General features: G+C 40.6%; 1 protein-coding gene across 3 annotated transcripts; it reads left to right on the top strand.

The window, feature by feature from the left end:
• The first annotated feature begins 124 nt into the window (after positions 1–124).
• cwc27 (CWC27 spliceosome associated cyclophilin) lies at positions 125–16,785 on the top strand. Of its 3 annotated transcripts, none has more exons than XM_028980422.1 (14): positions 125–294; positions 585–681; positions 763–875; positions 1,137–1,280; positions 1,425–1,523; positions 1,610–1,710; positions 1,769–1,838; positions 1,950–2,029; positions 2,142–2,163; positions 2,263–2,417; positions 10,241–10,341; positions 11,971–12,083; positions 12,356–12,459; positions 16,193–16,785. In XM_028980422.1, the coding sequence occupies exons 1-14, from the start codon at positions 253–255 to the stop codon at positions 16,353–16,355; spliced, it is 1,404 nt and encodes a 467-aa protein (XP_028836255.1). In that variant the 5' UTR covers positions 125–252; the 3' UTR covers positions 16,356–16,785. The 3 variants fall into 3 exon arrangements, with proteins under 3 accessions (XP_028836255.1, XP_028836254.1, XP_028836253.1); XM_028980421.1 differs by having other exon boundaries at positions 2,239–2,417; positions 11,974–12,083; XM_028980420.1 differs by having other exon boundaries at positions 2,239–2,417.
• Positions 16,786–21,253: the final 4,468 nt, after the last annotated feature.

Raw genomic sequence — 21,253 nt, 5'->3', positions numbered from 1 at the left:
AAACATCGGACCAAGCGAGGTCGCATTTTCTTCTCCAGTCCAACAGGGGGCAGCATGCTGTGTTCCAAACAGCGCGTCATACTCCTGAACAGTAGGGGGCAGAAGAGTGATTAAATTAGTGCAGAAGAAGAACAGAACGCGGTCGGTTGTCATGCGCGTAGTTGAGAATAGCCTCAGAGTGTTGTGGTACAGGATTAATTCACAGTTTTTTTTAGGTTTTCCCTATCGTTTGACGTCAAAAATTGTTACAAAATGAGTAACATCTACATTCAAGAGCCGCCGACCAATGGCAAGGTAGGTGTCCTATTGAATCAAGATCTTGTGATAATTGCTTTAGAATTCCTGAACGGTTTAGTGTAGGAAAAGTATTCACGTCGCATCTGGATAGAACAAGGTTTTGGTCTTGGGGAGGTTGACTATCCTCAGCACTGCACCCTGCCGTCCACTCAGTTGTCCGATTAGAAGATGACTGAAGATTGCATGTCCTCATTGTTGCAGTAACTGTTCAGACGCTGGGTTCTATGGTTTGTGAAGGTTTTTTTTTTTTGTTTGTTTATCCAAGTTGTTTGTGATTTGTTGCTCAGATCCTGATCAAGACCTCCGCTGGGGACATTGATGTGGAGCTGTGGTCCAAGGAGACACCAAAGGCCTGTCGGAACTTCATTCAGCTGTGCATGGAAGGTCTTACCTGGTCTTTCTTTTCCATCCGACCGTTATAAATATTATAAATCAGGTCTGACTAGACTACAATGTCTGTTCCAGGCTACTATGACGGTACAATATTTCATCGGGTTGTGCCAGAGTTCATTATCCAGGGAGGAGACCCAACTGGAACTGGGACTGGAGGGGAATCAATCTATGGCCGACCTTTCAAGGTAGCAGGCAACCTTAAAGATTGTCAGAATCCAACTGTGCCTTAATCTATGTATCTTTTATGTTCAGGGGTGTTACATTTCCTAATGTGGGGTGCATCAAGCTTTTATTTACATATTAACTTTCATGTAGCGATACATGGTGAGAGTGAAGAATAGTTAGCAATTGGGTGTTCTTGCATATCTTTATTACCGTTTTGGCACAGAGCTTTTTGTGTGGGTTGATTTTGGGACTTCACGTGTAATGTATGTATCTGCTTGCAGGATGAGTTTCACTCTCGGCTGCGCTTTATCAGGAGAGGACTGGTTGCCATGGCAAACGCTGGGACGCATGACAATGGCAGCCAATTTTTCTTTACTTTGGGACGTGCAGATGAGCTCAACAACAAGCACACAATATTTGGAAAAGTAAGACAAGTAACTTAAAATTCATCAGTCCTGTGATCAGAGAGACTGGCAGACTGATGGTTCAGAGAGACCACACTGTTTAAGACTTTATTTCATCTAGGCAGATGCAGTTTGGCATGTAATGATAGCTGCTATGTTTTCCAGGTCACCGGTGATACCATCTATAATATGCTCAGGCTGGCAGAAGTGGAATGTGATGGGGAAGAAAGGCCTCTAAATCCACATAAGATTCGCGCCACTGAGGTGAGAAAAACAGTTTATACTTTCAAATACATTTATTTTCTTTCATTTTTATTTTCTTGTAATTTCAATTTGTGTTAATTTTAAAGGTCTTATATTCACCTTTTGATGACATCATTCCTCGTGAAAATAAATTAAAGAAAGAAAAATCCAAAGAGGAAGGAAAGAAATCACAGTCAAAAGCAACCAAGTAAGTATTGTGGTGATGTATTTGGAATGGGATCCTTCTCTCATTGCCTGTCTTACAGGAACTTCAATTTATTGTCCTTCGGAGAGGAAGCTGAGGAGGATGAGGAGCTGGTGAATCAAGTCAGTCAGGTACATTTGTGTAGATTTGAACCAGCTCTGTCTGCTGTAGAAATAGCCTACATAGGGTTTGTGTAATATATGGACTTTATGTGTGTTAAATTACCACCTTGCTTCTTCCAGACAATGAAAGGAAAAAGCAAAAGCAGTCATGATCTGTTAAAGAATGATCCACGACTGAGTGCAGTCCCTGTCATGGACAGGTGAGGGGGGAGCTGTGGCAGACAGACTCTGTCATGGTGAGGGTGGGAGTTCAATTTTATATTCCAGGAAGATGCGTACCAAACTTTACCTGCCTCTCCTCTTTTCTCACAGTGGAGAAGGTCAAGATGTTGAGGTCTGTATTCTCATCTGGTCTGGAGTGAATATTGTAATTCATATAAGCAAGTATAATTTTCAGTGTTACTTTCAGCCTCTTAATTGTTGCTCTCACCAGGAACTAGGTGAGGATGGCTCACAGGCAACAGGAAAAGATGCAGCAGCTTTGGCAGAGATTCGGCAGCGTATCTCTGACAAACTCAAGAAGGAAAAGTCAGGGGAGGGGGTAAGGCTGGAGCCGGAGGAGGAAAGAACAAAAAAATACAGTCGTAGGTGAGACTTACTAGCATTGCATGAAATGCACAACAGAACACAAACATGCAAAATAATACATGAACAAAATAAAAAGGTGGGCTGCGGTACCTCTGCCTTTTCAGATCAGAGAATTCTTGTTCCTCATTTAGCCTACAGATGGCACTAGTGGACTGTTTAAAATACAGAGTGTTTTTAGATGGGATGGAAATCTTTTATGTAAGTGTTGTATGTCAACTTGCCTGTTTGAACTGCTGCACATTGGCAAATGTGGCTATTTAACTGAGCATTATATGAATGGTCAAATATTCACTGCATTTTCAGACTAAATGGCTAGTTCTAAAATAGAACAGTTACTCGGTTTGCATGTTGCTCAAGTGGTATGATGCAAAGAGTGAAATGGCCTGTAGATAGCCTCACATAGTCAGTCCTGACTGATCAAACTGTTTGGTTTTAAGACTGCTTGGAATGACCGTATAACTTAATTTAGACAGAGGGCTGCATTTATAACAAATTCATACAGGACATCACACTACTCACTGAGTTCTATCTATTTATTTGATCTTTTAAGCGGTCAAGAAAGCAAATGTCCATTGTCTGCTCATATTTTAATATGAACTTGCCCACTCTCCTGGTTTTGTTTCCTCATTGACGCCTTTGTAACAGACCACTGTCCCAGGTCTGTTCTGCATGTCTTATATGAATGACCAGACTAGCATTGCGGGTGCACATGTGATCGACATCAAGCAACATCCTTCCAGACTGTCGTATATTAAAGCCCAGCATCGGGTATTTGGCTCTGGGAGCTGTAACCTGACGCAGAGGTTTGTTTTGGCTCGGTATCAGAGAGCTGGCTGGTAGGTGCAGCGCTGCTCTGGGACAAAGGGGGCATTGTTGCTGAGGAGCGGCCCGTCCCACCAGCATGCTGCCTCCATCTGCAGGTCTGGGCCCAGTGTTTTTTTTTTTTCGTCATGGGTAGGAAGGGATCTAGGAAATACTGTTAAACGTCTACTTACCTTAACACTTGAGGCGAGAAGGACTTATTACTCCCAAGGAGGGGTGTTATCACTATGACATTTTTTACCTGATGAGCAAACTGTCCTTTTGGCCTGTGGTTCTAAATCATGCTCTTTCCATCAAGGGCCAGTATTGAAGATGCCTGCCTCTCTCTCTATCTATCTATATATTGCTGTACTAAATGTATGATGTGTAGTATGTGTTAATGCAGCGCAACACAGGTTGAAAGCAGATTTTATGTAGATGTATTTTTTTAATGTAGATTTATATTCATTTTGTTATAGAAATTTCATGTTGGATGAATAGTATTTTATAGTCGAGATTTATGATATTGACATACAGGTCCTTCTAAAAAAATTTGCATATTGTGTTAAAGTTCATGATAAACATTAGACTTTCATATATTTTAGATTCATTACACACAACTGAAGGTAGTTCAAGCCTCTTATTGTTTTAATATTGATGATTTTGGCATACAGCTCATGAAAACCCAAAGTTCCTATCTCAAACAATTAGCATATCATGAAAAGGTTCTCTAAACGAGCTATTAACCTAATCATCTGAATCAACTAATTAACCTGCAAAAGACCCTGAGGAAGATTGTGGAGAAGGACCGATTCCAGACCTTGGGGGAAACATCCAGAGCCACCGTGCACAGGCGTGTGCAGGAAATTCCCCAGGTCAAGCCACTTTTGAACCAGAAACAGCGGCAGAAGCGCCTGACCGGGGCTACAGATAAGCAGCACTGGACTGTTGCTCAGTGGTCCAAAGTACTTTTTTTGGATGAAAGCAAATTTTGCATGTCATTTGGATATCAAGGTGCCAGAGTCTGGAGGAAGACTGGGCACAGGGAAATGAAGTCCAGTGTCAAGTACCCACAGTCAGTGATGGTCTGGGGTACCATGTCAGCTGCTGGTGTTGGTCCACTGTGTTTTATCAAGGGCAGGGTCAATGCAGCTAGCTATCAGGAGATTTTGGAGCACTTCATGCTTCTATCTGCTGAAAATTTTTATGGAGATGAAGATTTCATTTTTCAGCACGACCTGGCACCTGCTCACAGTGCCAAAACCACTGGTAAATGGTTTACTGACCATGGTATTACTGTGCTCAATTGGCCTGCCAACTCTCCTGACCTGAACCCCATAGAGAATCTGTGGGATATTGTGAAGAGAAAGTTGAGAGACGCAAGACCCGCTATCGAAGCATCCTGGGCCTCCATTACACCTCAGCAGTGCCACAGGCTGATTGCCTCCATGCTACGCCACATTGAAGCAGTCATTTCTGCAAAAGGATTCCCGACCAAGTATTGAGTGCATAACTGAACATGATTATTTGAAGGTTGACTTTTTTTTTTTTTTTTGGTCTGATGAAATATGCTAATTTAACGGAATGTTGGGTTTTCATGAGCTGTATGCCAAAATCATCAATATTAAAACTATAAAAGGCTTGAAATACTTTCAGTTGTGTGTAATAAATCTAAAATATATGGAAGTCTAATGTTTATCAGTACATTACAGGAAATAATGAACTTTATCGCAATATGCTAATTTTTTGAGAAGGACCTGTATAGTGCCCAGTCCTGCACGTAATCTGTTTGCACAAACCTTCAGATGAACACAGGGATCTGTCACAGGAAGGCCAAGGTCATGGATTAAAGACCAGCTGATACGTCAACACGTCCTGATCCCTAATTGCACTGGGTAATTGTGTCAGGAGTTGCTGTGCCTGGTCGGGGAGTTGCCTTGTCCTGAAAGGGTGACAGTACTCACTGCATTTCAGCAGTGATTTTTTTAAAAATTCATTACTCATTTTTTTGGCTGTATTGCTGAATTATTAAATGTTCTGCAGACCTTTTTCATGTGACCTTACAGCATGTTCCAGCTACACTATTGTTTTGTCGGATTCCTGCCCACCTTTGCCCTGAAAAACTCCTATTCATGGTTAAAGATATGTATAATGGACTAAATCAGTTCACTTGATTGCTAATTAGATATTTTTAAATTAAAGTGCTGATAATATTTCTTTATGTTTGCTTTGGTAGCAGGCATGGCCCTGAGATTTCATTAGTGAACTCTACTCACAGTCCCTTGAACATGGTCTGTTAAGAGTGTAGAGAACTGAACAGAATGTAGAGAAATGTGGGAGGGAAGGAGGACATAGAATCCAAAATGGCATGAATGAGGAAGCAGGGTGTGTGAGAGCTGTCAGTCTTTGCTGTTGGCTCCTCCCATTTTAAACTTTGAAAATTCTCAGTAAAATTCAATTTCTATGTGTCAGAAATAATAACACAATGAGCAAAAAGGCTGGATGGGTCACTCTTCTTTTCCAAGTTATGGACAACTAGCAGTCAGTCTCTTTCTTGTTTTTATCTGTTTGTTTGTGTAAGATCATACTTCCTATGCATGACCCTGGATGTTAAAGTCAGTACAGTGTGGGAATGTGTCCTGCATGGACCTTTGCTGGTCTGAGCTCAGCATGGGCTGGTTGGTGCTCCTCAAGCCTCAGGCCTGAGTTTACAGCTGTTCCCGCATCATCTGCCTTTTCTCCTGTGCTGTAAATGGTAGCATGTCAAGACAAGCCAAATGATCACTTCAGCTCTTGGAATACGCACATGCCAGAGGTCAGTGTCTGGTGAGCTGATCACAGCATATTTTCCTTTGGAAGTAACCACCTCTCTTGTGAAGTGGCCAATTTATGGAGGGTTTTAAATCACCGAGACACTGTAAGCTTGAAAGTGCGAGTTTGGAGGGTAGTGTTATTTGAGGAATGTTTTACTGTAGAGACTCTTCACAGTCATAATCTCAGGGGACCCACCAGAAGAGCGGTGTCATTTTCATGCTGCTGTGACGTGGATTTTGAAATGCTGGCCCCCCACTGGAAAATGTTACTTTGATTTAGTCTCTGTACTGTAGTCTTCAGAACATCTAGACTGCACGACTGGCTTCCAACATTTCAGGCGGCCTCCAGTCTAGTGTTTTCTTGCCTTTGGTCAATGTAATCTAAACATAAATTGGATTAACCCATTCTGATTTTGGGATGCACTTATAATATGAGACAGTCCGTTGTACCCTATAGTGACTATAAAATTTGAACTGAAACAATACAATGAAATATAACCAAGTGGGATCATGCCACAAGTTCATGAATTTCACTGTGTATTGATAGGTGACAAATTAAAGGTCTAGGGCTGCAACAACACATCGATTACTAAAAGAGTCAGGAGTGGATCTCTCACGCACTGATGCCTGCAGAATGCTAAATGGCATTATAAACGGCACTTTGAACGCCGTTTATAATGTTGTTGCTTGACTCCGCCTGGTCTGTGCGCGTGCTTAACACGACCACACGTTACATGTGCTTTTTTTGCACGTGCTTGTAACATATGTTTGGTTTGTATCCTGGAGGCAACTCTGGTAAAGCTTACATAGAAGGAAGATCCACCTGGAAGAACAAGCTCACACCGCTGCTGGGGTTTCCATCACACTCTCTTTATTAGGCTCACAGCACCTCAGTTCCATCACACCTGGATAAATGGCTGTAAACACTCTTACTTGAGACGGGGACAGTACACGTACCAAAATGTCACTATTTATATGTACAGGAAATAATAAAAGGGACCACGGTTGCTTGGACCAGTCTACTCGGTTCCTCTCCGTGATGAAACAGTAAAGCTGCATCAAAATCGAGGCAAATGACTAACTCTGCCCTCAGCCTACTGCTGTGTGGATTTAAAGCAGTACTACACAAATATAAGACTGCTACTGTGACCATGTGTGATGCCTGTTCGGAGCTCCCCTTTCACCAAGGGTGATGGTTAAAAGCAGAGGACACATTTCGTTGTGTCACTATGTGCTGCAGTGTTTCACCATGACAATCATTTCACTTCTTAACTCTGCATCCCTGCCACATCAACACCACCTGAGCGGATGTTTTCTGCAGCAGGCAACATAGCCTCAAAGAGCGAGCCGGAGTCTGGAGCATGTGGACATGCTCACATTTTTGCATTGCAATTGTCTGAATATAGGTAGTGAGAGAGATAGTAAGTGTCTGTCAGTGTGAGAGTTTGTGAGTGTGTTCATCTGCAGTGTAGTGTAGAGAACAAGTTCTGGCAGCTTAGGTTGCGCATTTTTATTTTATTATGGCAGCTCAAGGAGCAACTTGTTTGTGCATTTTCTAAATATTTTAGTTCTGTTTTTGAAAAAAGGGTTTGAAATAAATGCTTTGTTTTGAAAATGTTTTTTAAACCTGATTCACCAATTAATAAATTGGTGAACCTTACTGAGATGCTCAATTTTTTCTTTCTAGTTTGGCACATTTTTGTATAATAAGGGCAGTGAAGACACATTAATGGTGGTGTGGCACTTGCATGAAGCAATGCCAATTTGGAGAAACAGTACCCTTAGTCCTGCTCTTATTGCTGTGGGGTTGGTTTGTGTTTGATTCTATGTTTTGGTTTAAATAGTCCTGTAAGATGATATGAGGTAATTTTTTGGACTTCTACTGTACAGCCTGTTTGGTTTCCATAAGCCCCCGAATCTCCCCACATCCTTTCTGTAAGCAAATAAAGCACACAGGAAATTAGCTGATCTTCTGAAGACCCTTTCCACAGCTGTCCAGTGGTGACAGAGGTCACTGAGAGGTAGCCCTGTAGTCAACTGTACACCACAGTCAGCATCTACCAAACAGCCTGATGTCCGCCTACACCTCTGGAGCTGGAAGCATTTAGGCAGAAGGCTCTAGGGAAGGTGGAGATTAGGTGTTTTTTAATGGCTCCTTTCAATTTCCCAGTGGTTTTCATCATTAGTTCTTCCCGCTTAGACAGGGGGAGCAAGTGGCAGCAGGGCTGCCAGGGACAGCAGAGATCTGGAAGGAGGGCTGGAGGCCAAGACTCTGCACACGTTGATAATGAACTAGACCTGTCCTCAGAATCAAACCTGCACTGCCAGCACAAGACCTATGCTCAAGGGTTGGCAGTAGCCTCTGTTATAGTAAAAGGAAGAATGTTAGAAGGACAACAGAGTTTGTTCTCAGTGTATTCTTCCTCATACAGTGGGGCAAAAAAGTACTTGGCAGCCACCAATTGTACAAGTTGTCCCACTTAAAAAGATGAGAGGTCCAGGAAATTACATTGTATGATTTTATTTGTGTATGGTGCAGAAAATAAATATTTGTTCAATAGCAAAATTTCTTCTCAATACGTTGTCATGTAACCTTGATTGCCAGTGACAGAGGTCAAAGGTACATGTGAGGTTTTGGGGCAGTCGCAGGACGCAGATTCTCTATTGGATTGAGGTCTGGAATCTGTTCGGTGTGTGTAGCTTTAAATGCAAATGAGGAGGAGAGCGGCCTATAGAAGCATTCACGGAAATGACATCCTCAACACAATTCACCAACCACAATGTTTGCCGCAGACAGGAAGTAGAGTCAGCATTTTTACAGAAAAAAACACCAAACGGAATAAAGGGGAAAAAGAAAGCAGTCGACCAATATAACCCACCCGCCTACCTTCAAGCCCACCCATCGTAAAGAAAAATAAAGGCATGGGGGTTTCCTCTCAGTTCTATATTATTTATAATACATAATTTGAGGTACTTTGTGTCTATATCATATTCAATAAATGGTGACCATATTGCTTTGAACTTTTCCCGTCGATCACCCTGGCTGCCACTCTCTGAATGGCAAAGCAGACTGGCCAAAGCACGCTTTTATACATATTGCCATTTCTAGCCACTGCAAGACCATACACAGGCTAGGGAAACCTGTATTAATGTTCAATAATCTCACAAAGTGAAAATTTCATGATAGGGGACTTTTAATATGGATCAGTCATCCTGTCCACTTTGCAGAAAAGCATCCCAAAGCATAATATTTCCACCCCCATGCTTCACAGTGGGTGTGGGGTTCTTGGGATGCAACTCAGCATTCTTCCCCCTCCAAACTCGAGTTCAATTTTGGTCTCATCTGTCCACATGACATTCTCCTAATCTTCCTCTGGATCATCCAATTGGTCTCTGGCAAATGTTAGATGGGCCTGGACACATGCTGGCTAAAGATTGCTTTAATCCATTACAACATAGTGTGTTACTAATAGTAACCTTGGTTACTGTGGTCCCCAGCTCCTTTCCCCCTGTGTTGTTCTGGGCTGTTTCTTCAATGTTGAGCAATACTTCTTCTCATCAAGCTGCTTGCCTTTTGTAGATAGGTTCATCCCAGTGTTGGGGGTGTAAAAAACCAGTGGGTGCAGGTGTAAAATCTTGTCTCTGGTGTCCTTAGAGAGCTCTCTGTTCTTGTCCATGGTGGAGGTTGGAATCTGACTATTTGAAGGTGTGGAAATGAGCTTTTATACAGATAACGAGTTCAAACAGATGCAGGTAACGAGTGAAGGATAGAACAACTTCTTAAAGAAGAAGTAACAGGTCTGTGAGGGCCAGAATTCTTGCTTGTTTGTAGGTTCTAAATGCTTATTTTCTGGCACCACATACAAATCATTTTTTTTTTTTTAAGTGGGACAACTTGCACAATCGGTGGCTGCCAAATATTTGCCCCTCTGTATGTCTCTCCTATGAGAGGGGCAAGTGTGAATAGAATTCCCTGCTGTGAAGAGAGTGTGTATGTGTGTGAGAGGTTCTGGCTAGAAGGCCTCATCAGAAAAATGCATCTGGCTGCAGAGTGCCGGTTGGGCCTCAGTCTATCTGAATGTGACTGAGCTTCCAGCTGATTCTGGTTGACTATGGTTCACTAGCTTCCTGCTTTTGCAGTAGTGAGCTTTTCCTCTTTAACCTGAGAGGGGCAGCAGCTCTCAACTCCATTTGTCACCCTTCACACAGCGACGAACTGCGTAGAGAAGCTCGGCAGCTGAGAAAAGAGCTGCAGGCCATCAAACAACGGACTGATGCCAGTGTCAAACAAGAAAAGGAGGAAGATGAAGGTAGGTGCTGTGTGCAAATGGTGGACCGAGATGTTTTTGTGATTATTCTGTGATTATTCTTGACGGTAAAATATTGTTTTGTTCATTATTTGAATGGACAAAAACAAAGTTCTTTGTACTTATGTAGTGATTATTTTTGTTAATAATCAGTCCAACCCATCAATCGTCCATTGTTATAATACTGAGGAAAAGTGGGCAGTTGTCCATTTAAGACTTAATCCATGCCTGACAACCCCTGTAGCCTTTTTTTTTTTAAACATTCGGTTTATGGCAACACACATCTGCCAGCCAATAAAGCTGTGGAAATGCACACACAGGGTCTCAAGAGTTCCCCCTGATGTTTATCTGTTGAGTTTGTTTTGGAATAAAAACACATAGGTTGGTATTTAGGTCATGGAGATGAATAAGATGTGTAATTCCTGTGGTTTTAATGGGCTGCTTTAATATCAGGATTGCAGTTTGGCAGCGTTTCATGTTCGACCTCATAATTCCAGAAAAATAAAGGAGTGTTTTCACCCAGAAACCATTATTTTAAATCAGACTCGGCTATACGTCTAAACTTTTTTTGTTTGCTTGTAAGTTTCTTCTTGTTTTTGGCTTTGGCTGGCTTTGCCCTTAATCATAGGAGCTTAAGCAGTTTTGTCACAAACAGCACAAGCAAATCGTGTTCCACAGCTCAGACCAATGTCCCTGTCCTGTGTTCACCCAAGTGCAAGGTGCAGGACTGAAAGAGACATGTGTATCTTTTTTATTTTTTTTACTTATTCTTTTTGACAGACATAAATTATAACTCGTCAGTCCAGTCTGGCTTTCTCTCACTTGGTGTGGCGTTCATCCACAAGTGCCAAAAATAAGAGACACTCTGAAAGTGCTGTCTGTTTTCCACCCACCCCAAATAATGGGCAACGTTGTTTCCAGTGCAGCAGGTTGTTTATACAGACTCCGCCTGTGTCCATAGCTGCCTTGTCACTCAAAACGTAGGTGGAGGAGTGCGACCAGTTTTCTCCTCTGGATTCTCAGATCTGAATAGTTCATTTAGGTACTTCTCTCTTCTAAATACTCTGGAGTGCCCTATACTTTTTAGTCAACACATTCATTAGAATTAGTGCAGTGTATTGGCAAGAATTTAATTACAAAGTTTCATTTCATGTGATATGTTGTGATTATGAACATTTACATTAATGGTGCATTTATCCAGAGCGACTTACAGTCCGCCTGGAGCAAGTGCCTTGCTCAGGGACACAATGGTAGTAAGTGGGCTTTGAACCTGTGACTTTGTGGTCTTTTGGTAGGCTACTACTGTCATGAGACATGAGACTGTTCATAGTACATAGACAATAAATATATATTGTCTAAATATGTTTTAAATCTAAAAACTATGGTATGTATATTTCCCCCCTTTTTTGCCTGATTAGCATATTCCATTATTGTAGCTCAAGCCTGTGTAGTCTTCTAGTATATAACAATTTTCCTCCTAAAGCTTTGAATCAATTGTTATATTAAATTATATTATATCGAGGACTTCATTCCTTGTTCATCAGTTCATATTTTTAGAACTCATTTGGATTGTTTAAACCTTTTGGATATGAACGTCTGCATGGAAATTCCAACTTCTGACTACTTGTTAAGAAGGTGAAAAGAAGCCAACCAATGAGGCCATGGCAGAGTTTTTGGATGGGAGGAAGAAGTACGAAGAGCAACGAAAGCAGAAATTGAAGAAGGGAAAAGGTCGGGAGGCTCAGGTATGACTGTCATCCTGAAAAGTTCCTAAGAAGACAAAGGGTCTTGTAGAAGAAGAGCCTTAAGATTCCTGTTTGCTCTATAAGAGGCATGTGGTGGTCTTCCTGACATTTCCTATTAACTGAAATAGTACTGTATAATTAGGTAAAGTTTAAAATGTTTTGAATGCTTTGAGGAAGCGGATTGAAAGGAAGGCTAGGGGATTTAAAGTTTTTTTGTATATTTTGTGGCTCAGTCTATTTAGTCTATAATTTGTGGTCCACTGATTTCCTAGACCCTGGCTCTTCTGGAGTGTTTCAAGTCTAAGCTGTCAAGTGCTGTGTCCGAGGCCCCAGAGGAAGAGGAGGAGGAGGTGGAAGGGGACGATGATAGGGGATGGTGAGTATAACAATATTAATACCATTGCTGAAATGGTTACACACACACACACACACACACACACACACACACGCACACATTGCATTGCATTGCATTGCTCTTGGCATAGACACAAATGACAGCTTCTGAACAGCAGCCACAGGATTTTCTCCTAGACTGTGATCTAAGCTGTCGTGACTGAATAATTTATTTCTCCTATGGATTGTGTGTGTGTATCACCACATGGACCATGTCAACGTTAGACAGGGTTCTGGCTTTATGATGTAAGACTCAGTAGCCTAACTCAGGCTACAACTATGGAGCCAATAGCTACTCAATAATGACTTTCCACAGTTGGACTGCATAAGTCAAATGATTTTACTAGTTATACATTTTGTAATACTCTAAACCAAACATTTACTTTTGAGCTGACCTAATTGTGCTTCCAAGCATCCAAAATAACAAATGACTTTAGGCAATGAATATCAGTCATACCACTGCACAACTTTGAGTAAAAGTTAATGTAATGTCTACTCAACACTGAACCAGAGGGGGGCTTATTTTATTTGCTGGTGTTATACATAAGGGTTAAGTCCAAATAAATGCACCTACAATAGATCACCTAATTAGTAATAAAAAATGTAAGTGAAATTCGTGAATCTCTAGAAATGTCTGTCTAGGTCTGTAAAGCTGTGCTCGGTAGAAATTACTTTGCATGGAATCAGTGGCAGCTTACTGACTATTTGTATTTGTAGAATATTGATCTTTTACTTTGTCTTGTTTGTATGTTTATTCAATTCGTGTCTCTGCTGAAACTGCAGAATCATGAAGACCGATTTGATGCTCATCCATCTGATATTGTTGCCTTTGCTCACACAAAGCCCTCATACCCACTGCTCTTCTTCATTTGGCCACAGATATGTCTGTAGTTCTGTCTTTATGGAAGAAGATGCTGCCTCGGAATTTTGATTAGAGAGGAAAAAAAGCAGTATAATTTTCTCATCCTAATTTGGGGAACCAGCAGATGGAAATGTGCTGTGTGAGTGGTCCTTTTTATGGTCTCTCTACCCAAACATACTCATGGTTTGAAATGAAAACCAGGTGTATGAATTTGAGAGAAATGGTTGGCCTGTGTGAGGTTTAGAATAACAGAACGTGCACTCCTGACTCAAATCACCAGCATGCTGCCAGCAGACCAAAAAAAAATGAAAGGAGAAGAAAGAAAAAAAAAGAATTGTGGCCAGCTAACCTTCCAGAGATGCATGTGTAAAGTGTAGAGTCTTGCATACACAATGCAGACAGCTTCTGATTGCAAATATGCAAAATATATACTGTTAACATACAGCTTTGTCTTAGTGATGCATTAGCATTCAGTTAATTTAGTGTACATGTGCTCAATATGGCATAAAATCACATATAAATTGCCTCATCTAGCTGGAAGTTGACCTGTTGGCTCGTGCTGCTGTGGGGGGGGGGCGCAGGAGCCCTTCTCAGTCTGGAGAAAAACACAGACGGGAAGCCTGTGCCACTCTGAGCGAACGCAATACGGGTTACGACAGGTCAGACGGTGGAAGTCAAGTCTGGGCCAGGAGTGTAAAACGTTCCATCTGTCTGCAGGCCCCCAGACCTCACACCCCCAACTTCCCTCTTCAGAAAAGCTCAAGAAAAATAAACACAGGAAAGGCTTCTGAGCCAAGAGCCAAAGCCATTTTGATAAGCGTCCATCCACTGGCAGAACTTCTGGCCAAACCAGAGCGCTGCAGTTGGGAATGGCAGCAACTGCTACACAACTATTCAAGTTGGTCTTTTCTCATAACATTCATCCTCACTGTTGTGCTACAGTATAATGTATGTATCTGCACCAGCTGAGCTGGAGGAGAGCTGTAGTCTACCTGAGAAAAGGCAGAGAAAGGAGAAATGCTTCTGAATAGTAGTAGAAAGGAGTCCGCAACAACAAACATTATCAGTCCTGCCATGAGTTTGTAATTTATTCAAGTTACCACAACCTTTCTACAAATGAAACTGAGAAAGCACATGTACATGACTATTCACAGCCTTTGCCATAAATCTCAAAATTGAGCTCAGGTGCATCCTGTTTTCCCTGATCGTCCTTGAGATGTTTCTGTAGCTTAGTTGGAGTCCACCTGTCTAAAAAAGTTGATTACACGGGATTTGGAAAGGTACGCACCGCCCAAACAAAGCACAAAGTCAAAGGAATTGTCTGTAGAACTCTGAGACATGATTGTTTCGAAGCACAAATCTGGGGAAGGTTACATTTCTGCTGGCACCTGAAAAAGACACCTGAAGGACTCTCAGACAATGAGAAACAAAATTCTCTGATGAGACAAAGTTTGATCAAAAAATTCTGGTCATCACGATTGGAGGAAACCAGGCACTGCTCATCACCAGGCCAATTTCATCTGTACAGTGAAGCATGGTGGTGGCAGCATCATGCTGTGGAGATGTTTTTCAGCTGCAGGAACTGGGAGACTAGTCAGGATAGAGGGAAAGATGACTGCTGCAATGTACAGAGACATCCTGGATGAAGACCTGCTGCAGGGGGCTCTTGAACTCAGACTGGGGCCACGGTTCATCTTTCAGCAGGACAACGACCCTAGGGACAGCCAAGATATCAAAGAGTGACTTCAGGACAACTCTGTGAATGGCCTTGAGTGGCCAAGCCAGAACCCAGAGATGAATATGATTGAACATCTCTGGAGAGATCTTAATATGGCTGCACCAACACTTCCCATCCAATCCTCACTGAGTGTGAGGTGTACTGCAAAGAGTAATGGGTGAAACTGGCCAAGGATAGGTGTGCCAAGCTTGTGGCATAATTTTCAAAATGACCTAAATGGTAGGAATGCAATATAAATTTGGCAAACAGAAGAGATTTTGATTATACTGGCGTATCGCAGAATGATAAATTATGAACAAGCATAGTGTTATTTAATCAATCACTTGCATCAAACAAATACCTGGTATTTCACTGGACTTATGGGTGTGACAAAGTCCACTTTCCGTAGCACCTGTGTGCTACACTTTGTATGGTATGGCCACAGCAGACCACAGATAACTTACCTGAGCTGTCCATCTGTTATTAAAATAAATTTGGTCAATGCATTTGCACTTATGCTTTTATTTGTCTTGGATTTGGTATGGAATGGACATGTATGGTCTGACAGTGCTGGTTAATTCTCACTGAAACAAGTTGCCTTTCATTTTTTATGAATCATATAAAAAAAAACTATGATTTTATCTTTTGACACAAAGTTCTCCAAAAATACCTTGACACACTCCAACGTATTACAAGTTTAATTGCCACAGAATCAGACATTTCAGGTTGCAAGAATTCCAAATAAACCCCGCAATGTCCTGGAAGGAGTGACAATTTAAGAAAAACTGTTTTACCTTGGATGTGGCTTTCCCAACCTAATTAAAAATTTAATTTTGCTTCATTGCTGTGGTGGTTTTATTCATTTTATCCATTTTATTTTGAGTACTGCTTTTTGTAAGGTGTGTGTCTCATATATGAGATTGAATGCAGCCCACTGCATTGTGTGCCAACAGAATTAATTTTCTACTGTCCTCCTTCACACACTGAAAGTACCATACATGCTGGAGAAAGTCCTCTCTGCATATGGTGGTTTGAACTTCTATACCACTGATATTCACAGTGAGCTTATGAGTTATGTTGCTTTATTGTTTGAGTGAAAAGCTGTACAGTCTAAAGGACGATTACTTTTGTCTTCAGGATGGCACATGTACTGCAGTTTGAGGAGCAGTCCAGAAAGGTAAAGGACGCCAACATGCAAGATGAGGACACGTTTGAGATCTATGACCCACGGAATCCTGTGAACAAGCGCCGGAGAGAAGAGAGCAAGAAGATCATGAAGGAGAAAAAATCACGTAGATGATCAGTCAAGATTGATGGTACTTGCTGTGTCCATCTGATGTGTGGACTGTGCTGATAGCCTCTGCAGAGCTGCTGTACCGTGGCTTCAGTAAATTGTATTAATGTTGGAAGAACACCATTGTTCTGGGAGACTTTTCTGTCTGCAGAGGGATGAATGTCTGTAAATTAGTGATATTGGAGGTCTGTCATGCTGTTTATCTGTACCTTGATTATACTGCTCAGAACTTGTCCTGCTAGTGCTTTAAGAGCCACCATGCAAAACAAGTACTTTTTGGATGAAAAAGTCTTTTTGTGAGTGTAAAATTTTCAGAAATCTATTTTCTTTCTAGTAATCAGATGATGGGTCCTTTTTTGCTTTGCTTTTTTTATGAACTTGTCCTAAGGTTTTCCATGTGCTGAGTGTCTTATTACAATTAAATTTTAGCAATTAACATGCTTCTCTTCCATATAATAGCTTGACTAGTTTATTTTCCCCGTTATAAACATGGGAATTGCATGGGTATCCAAACAGGAATGCTTTTTTAAACTGGATCTCAGGACAATTCCAAGTGAACCCTGTGGGGTGTTTGAGCTCTGAATATAATCCAACACAGATTTTGGTCCAACTACAGTCTACAAGCACTGGGTATGTGAAGGTTGCATAGCAGGAATTGCATTTTCTGTTTAGTTGCAGTTATAAGGCAGAGTATTTAACTGGAACCAGAGTCAATTGAAGAGAAATTAGTTCATTCTCCATTCTACATAAAGAAAAAGGAAAGTGTCTTGAATGAAGGGAGTACTTGCTGTAAGAAGTGGAAATATAAAACACAAATATAAAAACAGTAAATATTTGAGAAGCTGCTGTATGGCTTGCACTGTGATTGGACGTTATTCAGATAGATCTGTTATATTCTGGCCAGTTTGGTAGCAAAATTCAATGACAATGTGTAAAAGAGACCACTTGAACCAGTGGACTGTTTTTCTGACTTCGCTCCCTTCTTAAATTTTCCTGTGGCTCAGGAAGAAGAGTTAATGTTCCACAGCTGCCAAGTCAGACACTGCAGGTCTGCACAGGGCACTGATTTTTGAGTTTTAGAAGCTTGGCCTTGCATTGTCCTGAATAGGTGGGCTGCATTCAAACACTGACAATAATTTTGTGGTTTTCCATACTATGACAGTTAAGGTGTCAGCAAATATAAACATGAAAGTGACCAAAAATATTTTGCGTGAGTTGTTTTTTTTTCCTGGGCATGATGAAGAGACAGATGCACTCTTCCAAGTTGGAAAAACTTCCAGCAACATGATCAAGCAACACAAATGAACAGATCACTTAAAATTCCTGCCAATAGTGAGTAGGTCTCTTCACACTGTTGAAGCTCTGAAAATAGCAGCAGTTAATCCAGCACTCTACTAGACTGAGGTGTGAATCTGAGAACAGCGTGTTTTAGTCTCAATTCAGAGACGCCTCACCTTTCGGTCACATGGACCTATGCTTTTATTGAGAGGAAACCAGCATACCCTTGATTTGGTTTGATGAATATATTCCATCTTGATGGAAAGCTTATTTCATTTTTTTGGAATTACCATGGATTGGTGTAATCATGTCATGTGAAGGAAGGTATGCAAAATTACTTATTAACCCTTCCCTGTTTGTTCAAATGAGTTCAGAACAGGGCAGGGCAGGTCAAACCAATGTCTGAACAAATCATCTGAGCACCTGATTAAATATTACTAATTTGCATTTAACTTACAAATATATAATCCTGCAAAATTTAGCATGACCTTTTAGTGAAACATGTTTTTAGTGCATTTTCTCACAACTACATGCTGAGTAGCTCACAAAAAACACCTGTAAAAGACTCATCTGATCTTACCTGGCATGAAAAGGGCATGGCACAATAGAGGTTACCAATTTCTAATTTATTAACACCAGTAGATTACTATTGCAGCCACATGTAAATATTGTATGTAAAAAAGGTACCAAAGTTATATAGAATCCAAATCCAAAATAAAAGAAAAAGGAATATAGGAAGATAAAAAAAAAGCTGCAAACTAAACTGCAGAGATGCAGCTTGGCCATCGATAAACAGGGAGAGAAAACAAGAATCAGAAAAAGGGGTAAGGACCCCCAGCTCCCGATGGAGGAGGAAGTGAAGTGAAGAGCTTCAGTCCACAAGAGAAAATGCTTTTATACGTTTGACTCCCAAAAAGTTCCCACAGAACAATCAGGATGCGTCCTTTGATGTCTCTGCCTTGTCTTTCTCGTCATGATACTTCAAGCCATTTGCTGGCTTTTGACACCTATTGTGGTTCACTGGGTGCTTCTGAGATTATCTTTAGTTTTCCCAGCCACGTTTTATTTAAATGCAGTGTAGCTATATAATATATAATATTCATATTTGGATTAAAATTGCTTAATTCTCATGAAAAACTACTGATCTGTATTATATTGTATACTCACAAAACTCATATTGCTAGTCTATAACTGGATCTATTACCTTTTGTCCTGATTTTATTTGCAGGTGTAAAATGCCTTGCAATGTTCGATGCATTTATTTATCAGATTTACAGCATTTATCAGATGCCCTTATCCAGAGCGACTTACAATCAGTAGTTACAGGGACAGTCCCCCTGGAGACACTCAGGGTTAAGTGTCTTGCTCAGGGACACAATGGTAGTAAGTGGGATTTGAACCTGGGTCTTCTGGTTCACAGGTGAGTGTGTTACCACTAGGCTACTACCACCCGATATTTATGATAAGAAAAGTGTTGTTGTTCATAAACCATGCACGTTGTCCTTCACTGTCCCCAGTCAGGGTCAGTGGTAAAGGGATTAAAATTTAATTTCTTTACATTCAGTTAAATGCTGACAGCAAAACTTGGAGTGACCTTGGGAGAAAAAAGAAACCAAACCATTACATTGATGAAACGGTACATTATTGTGGAATCTAATAAGCTCTGGGATACCTTCAGAAATCAGCCTTTCCTTCTATTCCCCTTCCACTTGAGTCATTTTGACCATTTGCCATTCCACAGAAAGGGCCTTTTTTTAATAAAACAAAAACAAACCAAAACATTGCATTATTAAATTATAGTTCCTGTGTAAAAAAAAAGAAGCTATAATGCCCAAGCGACAGGAGCTAATTCAGTAGATCATATTTCATTGCATTTGTCGTATTGATTCTCATCCTTCAGCCACTCTGTTGTATCTTCAGAATGCGGTTCTTGCATCACAGTGTGCACATCCACTAAAAACACACTTTGCATGATGAAGTACCCAGTGCATCAACCTGGTCAGCACTGGTCTGTCTTGCTTTGCAGTTGGGACACCCTATGGTAGGAAGAGATGCCAGTAGAATCAGGAGGAGAAGGTAAGAGAAAGGAGGTGGAGGTAAGGAGAAATGCAGTTGTAGAACAGCGCTGTGATGGAGGCCAATGGACCAGTAACAAAAACAGCATTTCTGGTACCAAAGGAATATCAGTTCCCCCCAAATTTTTAAGCATAAAATGAAGGCAGTCAGAATAATAAATTATGGCCACAACTACAACTAAGACCAACTCTGACTCCAAAAAGAAACCTCAGAAATATTTAGCTTCTTTCTGAGCGAACATTTCGCATTAAATTACACTCTGGATGGTTGTTATCTAACCTCCCAGTTGGAGACTATAAAAATATTTCCATTTAAGGTCTGAATATATCCCATGTTTCTGGCAAATGGCTGAAAGGTGTCCTATTTAAATATCAAGTCTTTATTTATTTATTTAGATTTATTTATTTATTAGACATTAGCATGTTTTTTAATAAGTTTATAATGTTTGAATTATGTTATTTGGGGTTTGTTGAGTATAGATATAATGAACTCCAGAAATACATAAATATTTTTGTGTGTTGGCTCTCAAGCCAAAAATGAATGAAGAAACAATGTTATTTTGATTTAGAACTGACATTGAACTTGACAGTTCAAGTAAAAATTTCATCAGGGCTTGAATTCAAACGAGTCACAACCAATAATAAGACCCAAAGAGACAACAAGGTCCCAAGCCATGAACCGGACTTAAGGGTATACAGTCCTGACCCAGCAGGCTGCTGAAAATGTAATTTCCAGATGTCCAGTTACAACAGACACAATATTCAAAAGGGCTAATGACATGTTAAATATGCTGTGAAAAATGTATTTGGGTTTGATGTATGTACATGTATTTTATGATTTACCTGCATCTTTTAATTGCAGCAATTTTAGCCAGTAACAAGTTCTTGTTAAAGTTATAACAAGTACTGTCTCCCCTACATCTCACTGTACAATCGTGGGGTCTCATTATTCATTGTGCTGTGTCGAAATTCTCTTCATACTGTCAGTGTCTGAATCACTCGTCATTCTTTAGGAATCCCATCAAGTCTTACTCAATATAATTAATCTGAAATGTAATATAAGGGCCAGGGTTGTCATTTTTAGATACAAAGGCAGTCATCAGGAAACTTTATGATATCCTGACATGAAAGCTGGCTTTGTCAAACATTTGTATAAAGGTGGAATAAAAATGGTGAGGCAAAGCAACCCTGAAGTCCATCAGACAACAAATCAATACAGGATTTATGTGAAAATGTTGTAATTTGTCAGCTAAAATGTGGGACTGGATGCAAGTAAAGTCAATAAAAACAAGGCTTTGCAGTCTTAAAATGAAATGCAGTCATCTATGGTGCATCATCTCCTTCTCCAGGATCGGCCAACAGGATTCTAATTCATCAGCATGTCACTGCAGATTCTATTGTGTCCGCTAATCCTGGAGTTCTTCAGAATATAAATAAATACTAGCAAACGTGAGGAAGAAATTTGAATTGTAACAAAAATAAAAATGCAGATATGTTTCAATTCTCTGATAAAATTTTTTGTTCCAAGGGCGCCAAACCTTGTGCATCTTT

This window comes from Denticeps clupeoides, chromosome 5 (assembly GCF_900700375.1).
Source record: "Denticeps clupeoides chromosome 5, fDenClu1.1, whole genome shotgun sequence".
NCBI classification, from domain to species: domain Eukaryota; kingdom Metazoa; phylum Chordata; class Actinopteri; order Clupeiformes; family Denticipitidae; genus Denticeps; species Denticeps clupeoides.
Note: the sequence above shows the minus strand (reverse complement) of the source record. Positions and strands in the feature narration are given on the sequence as shown.

Bases quoted from the DNA above. Each gene is read 5' to 3' on its own strand.
- cwc27 (XM_028980420.1), top strand. From the start codon at position 253: ATGAGTAACATCTACATTCAAGAGCCGCCGACCAATGGCAAG. The intron at 2,164-2,238 runs GTCTGTATTCTC...TGTTACTTTCAG, and splicing joins GAGAAGGTCAAGATGTTGAG to CCTCTTAATTGTTGCTCTCA. The intron at 2,418-10,240 runs GTGAGACTTACT...CCCTTCACACAG, and splicing joins ACAAAAAAATACAGTCGTAG to CGACGAACTGCGTAGAGAAG.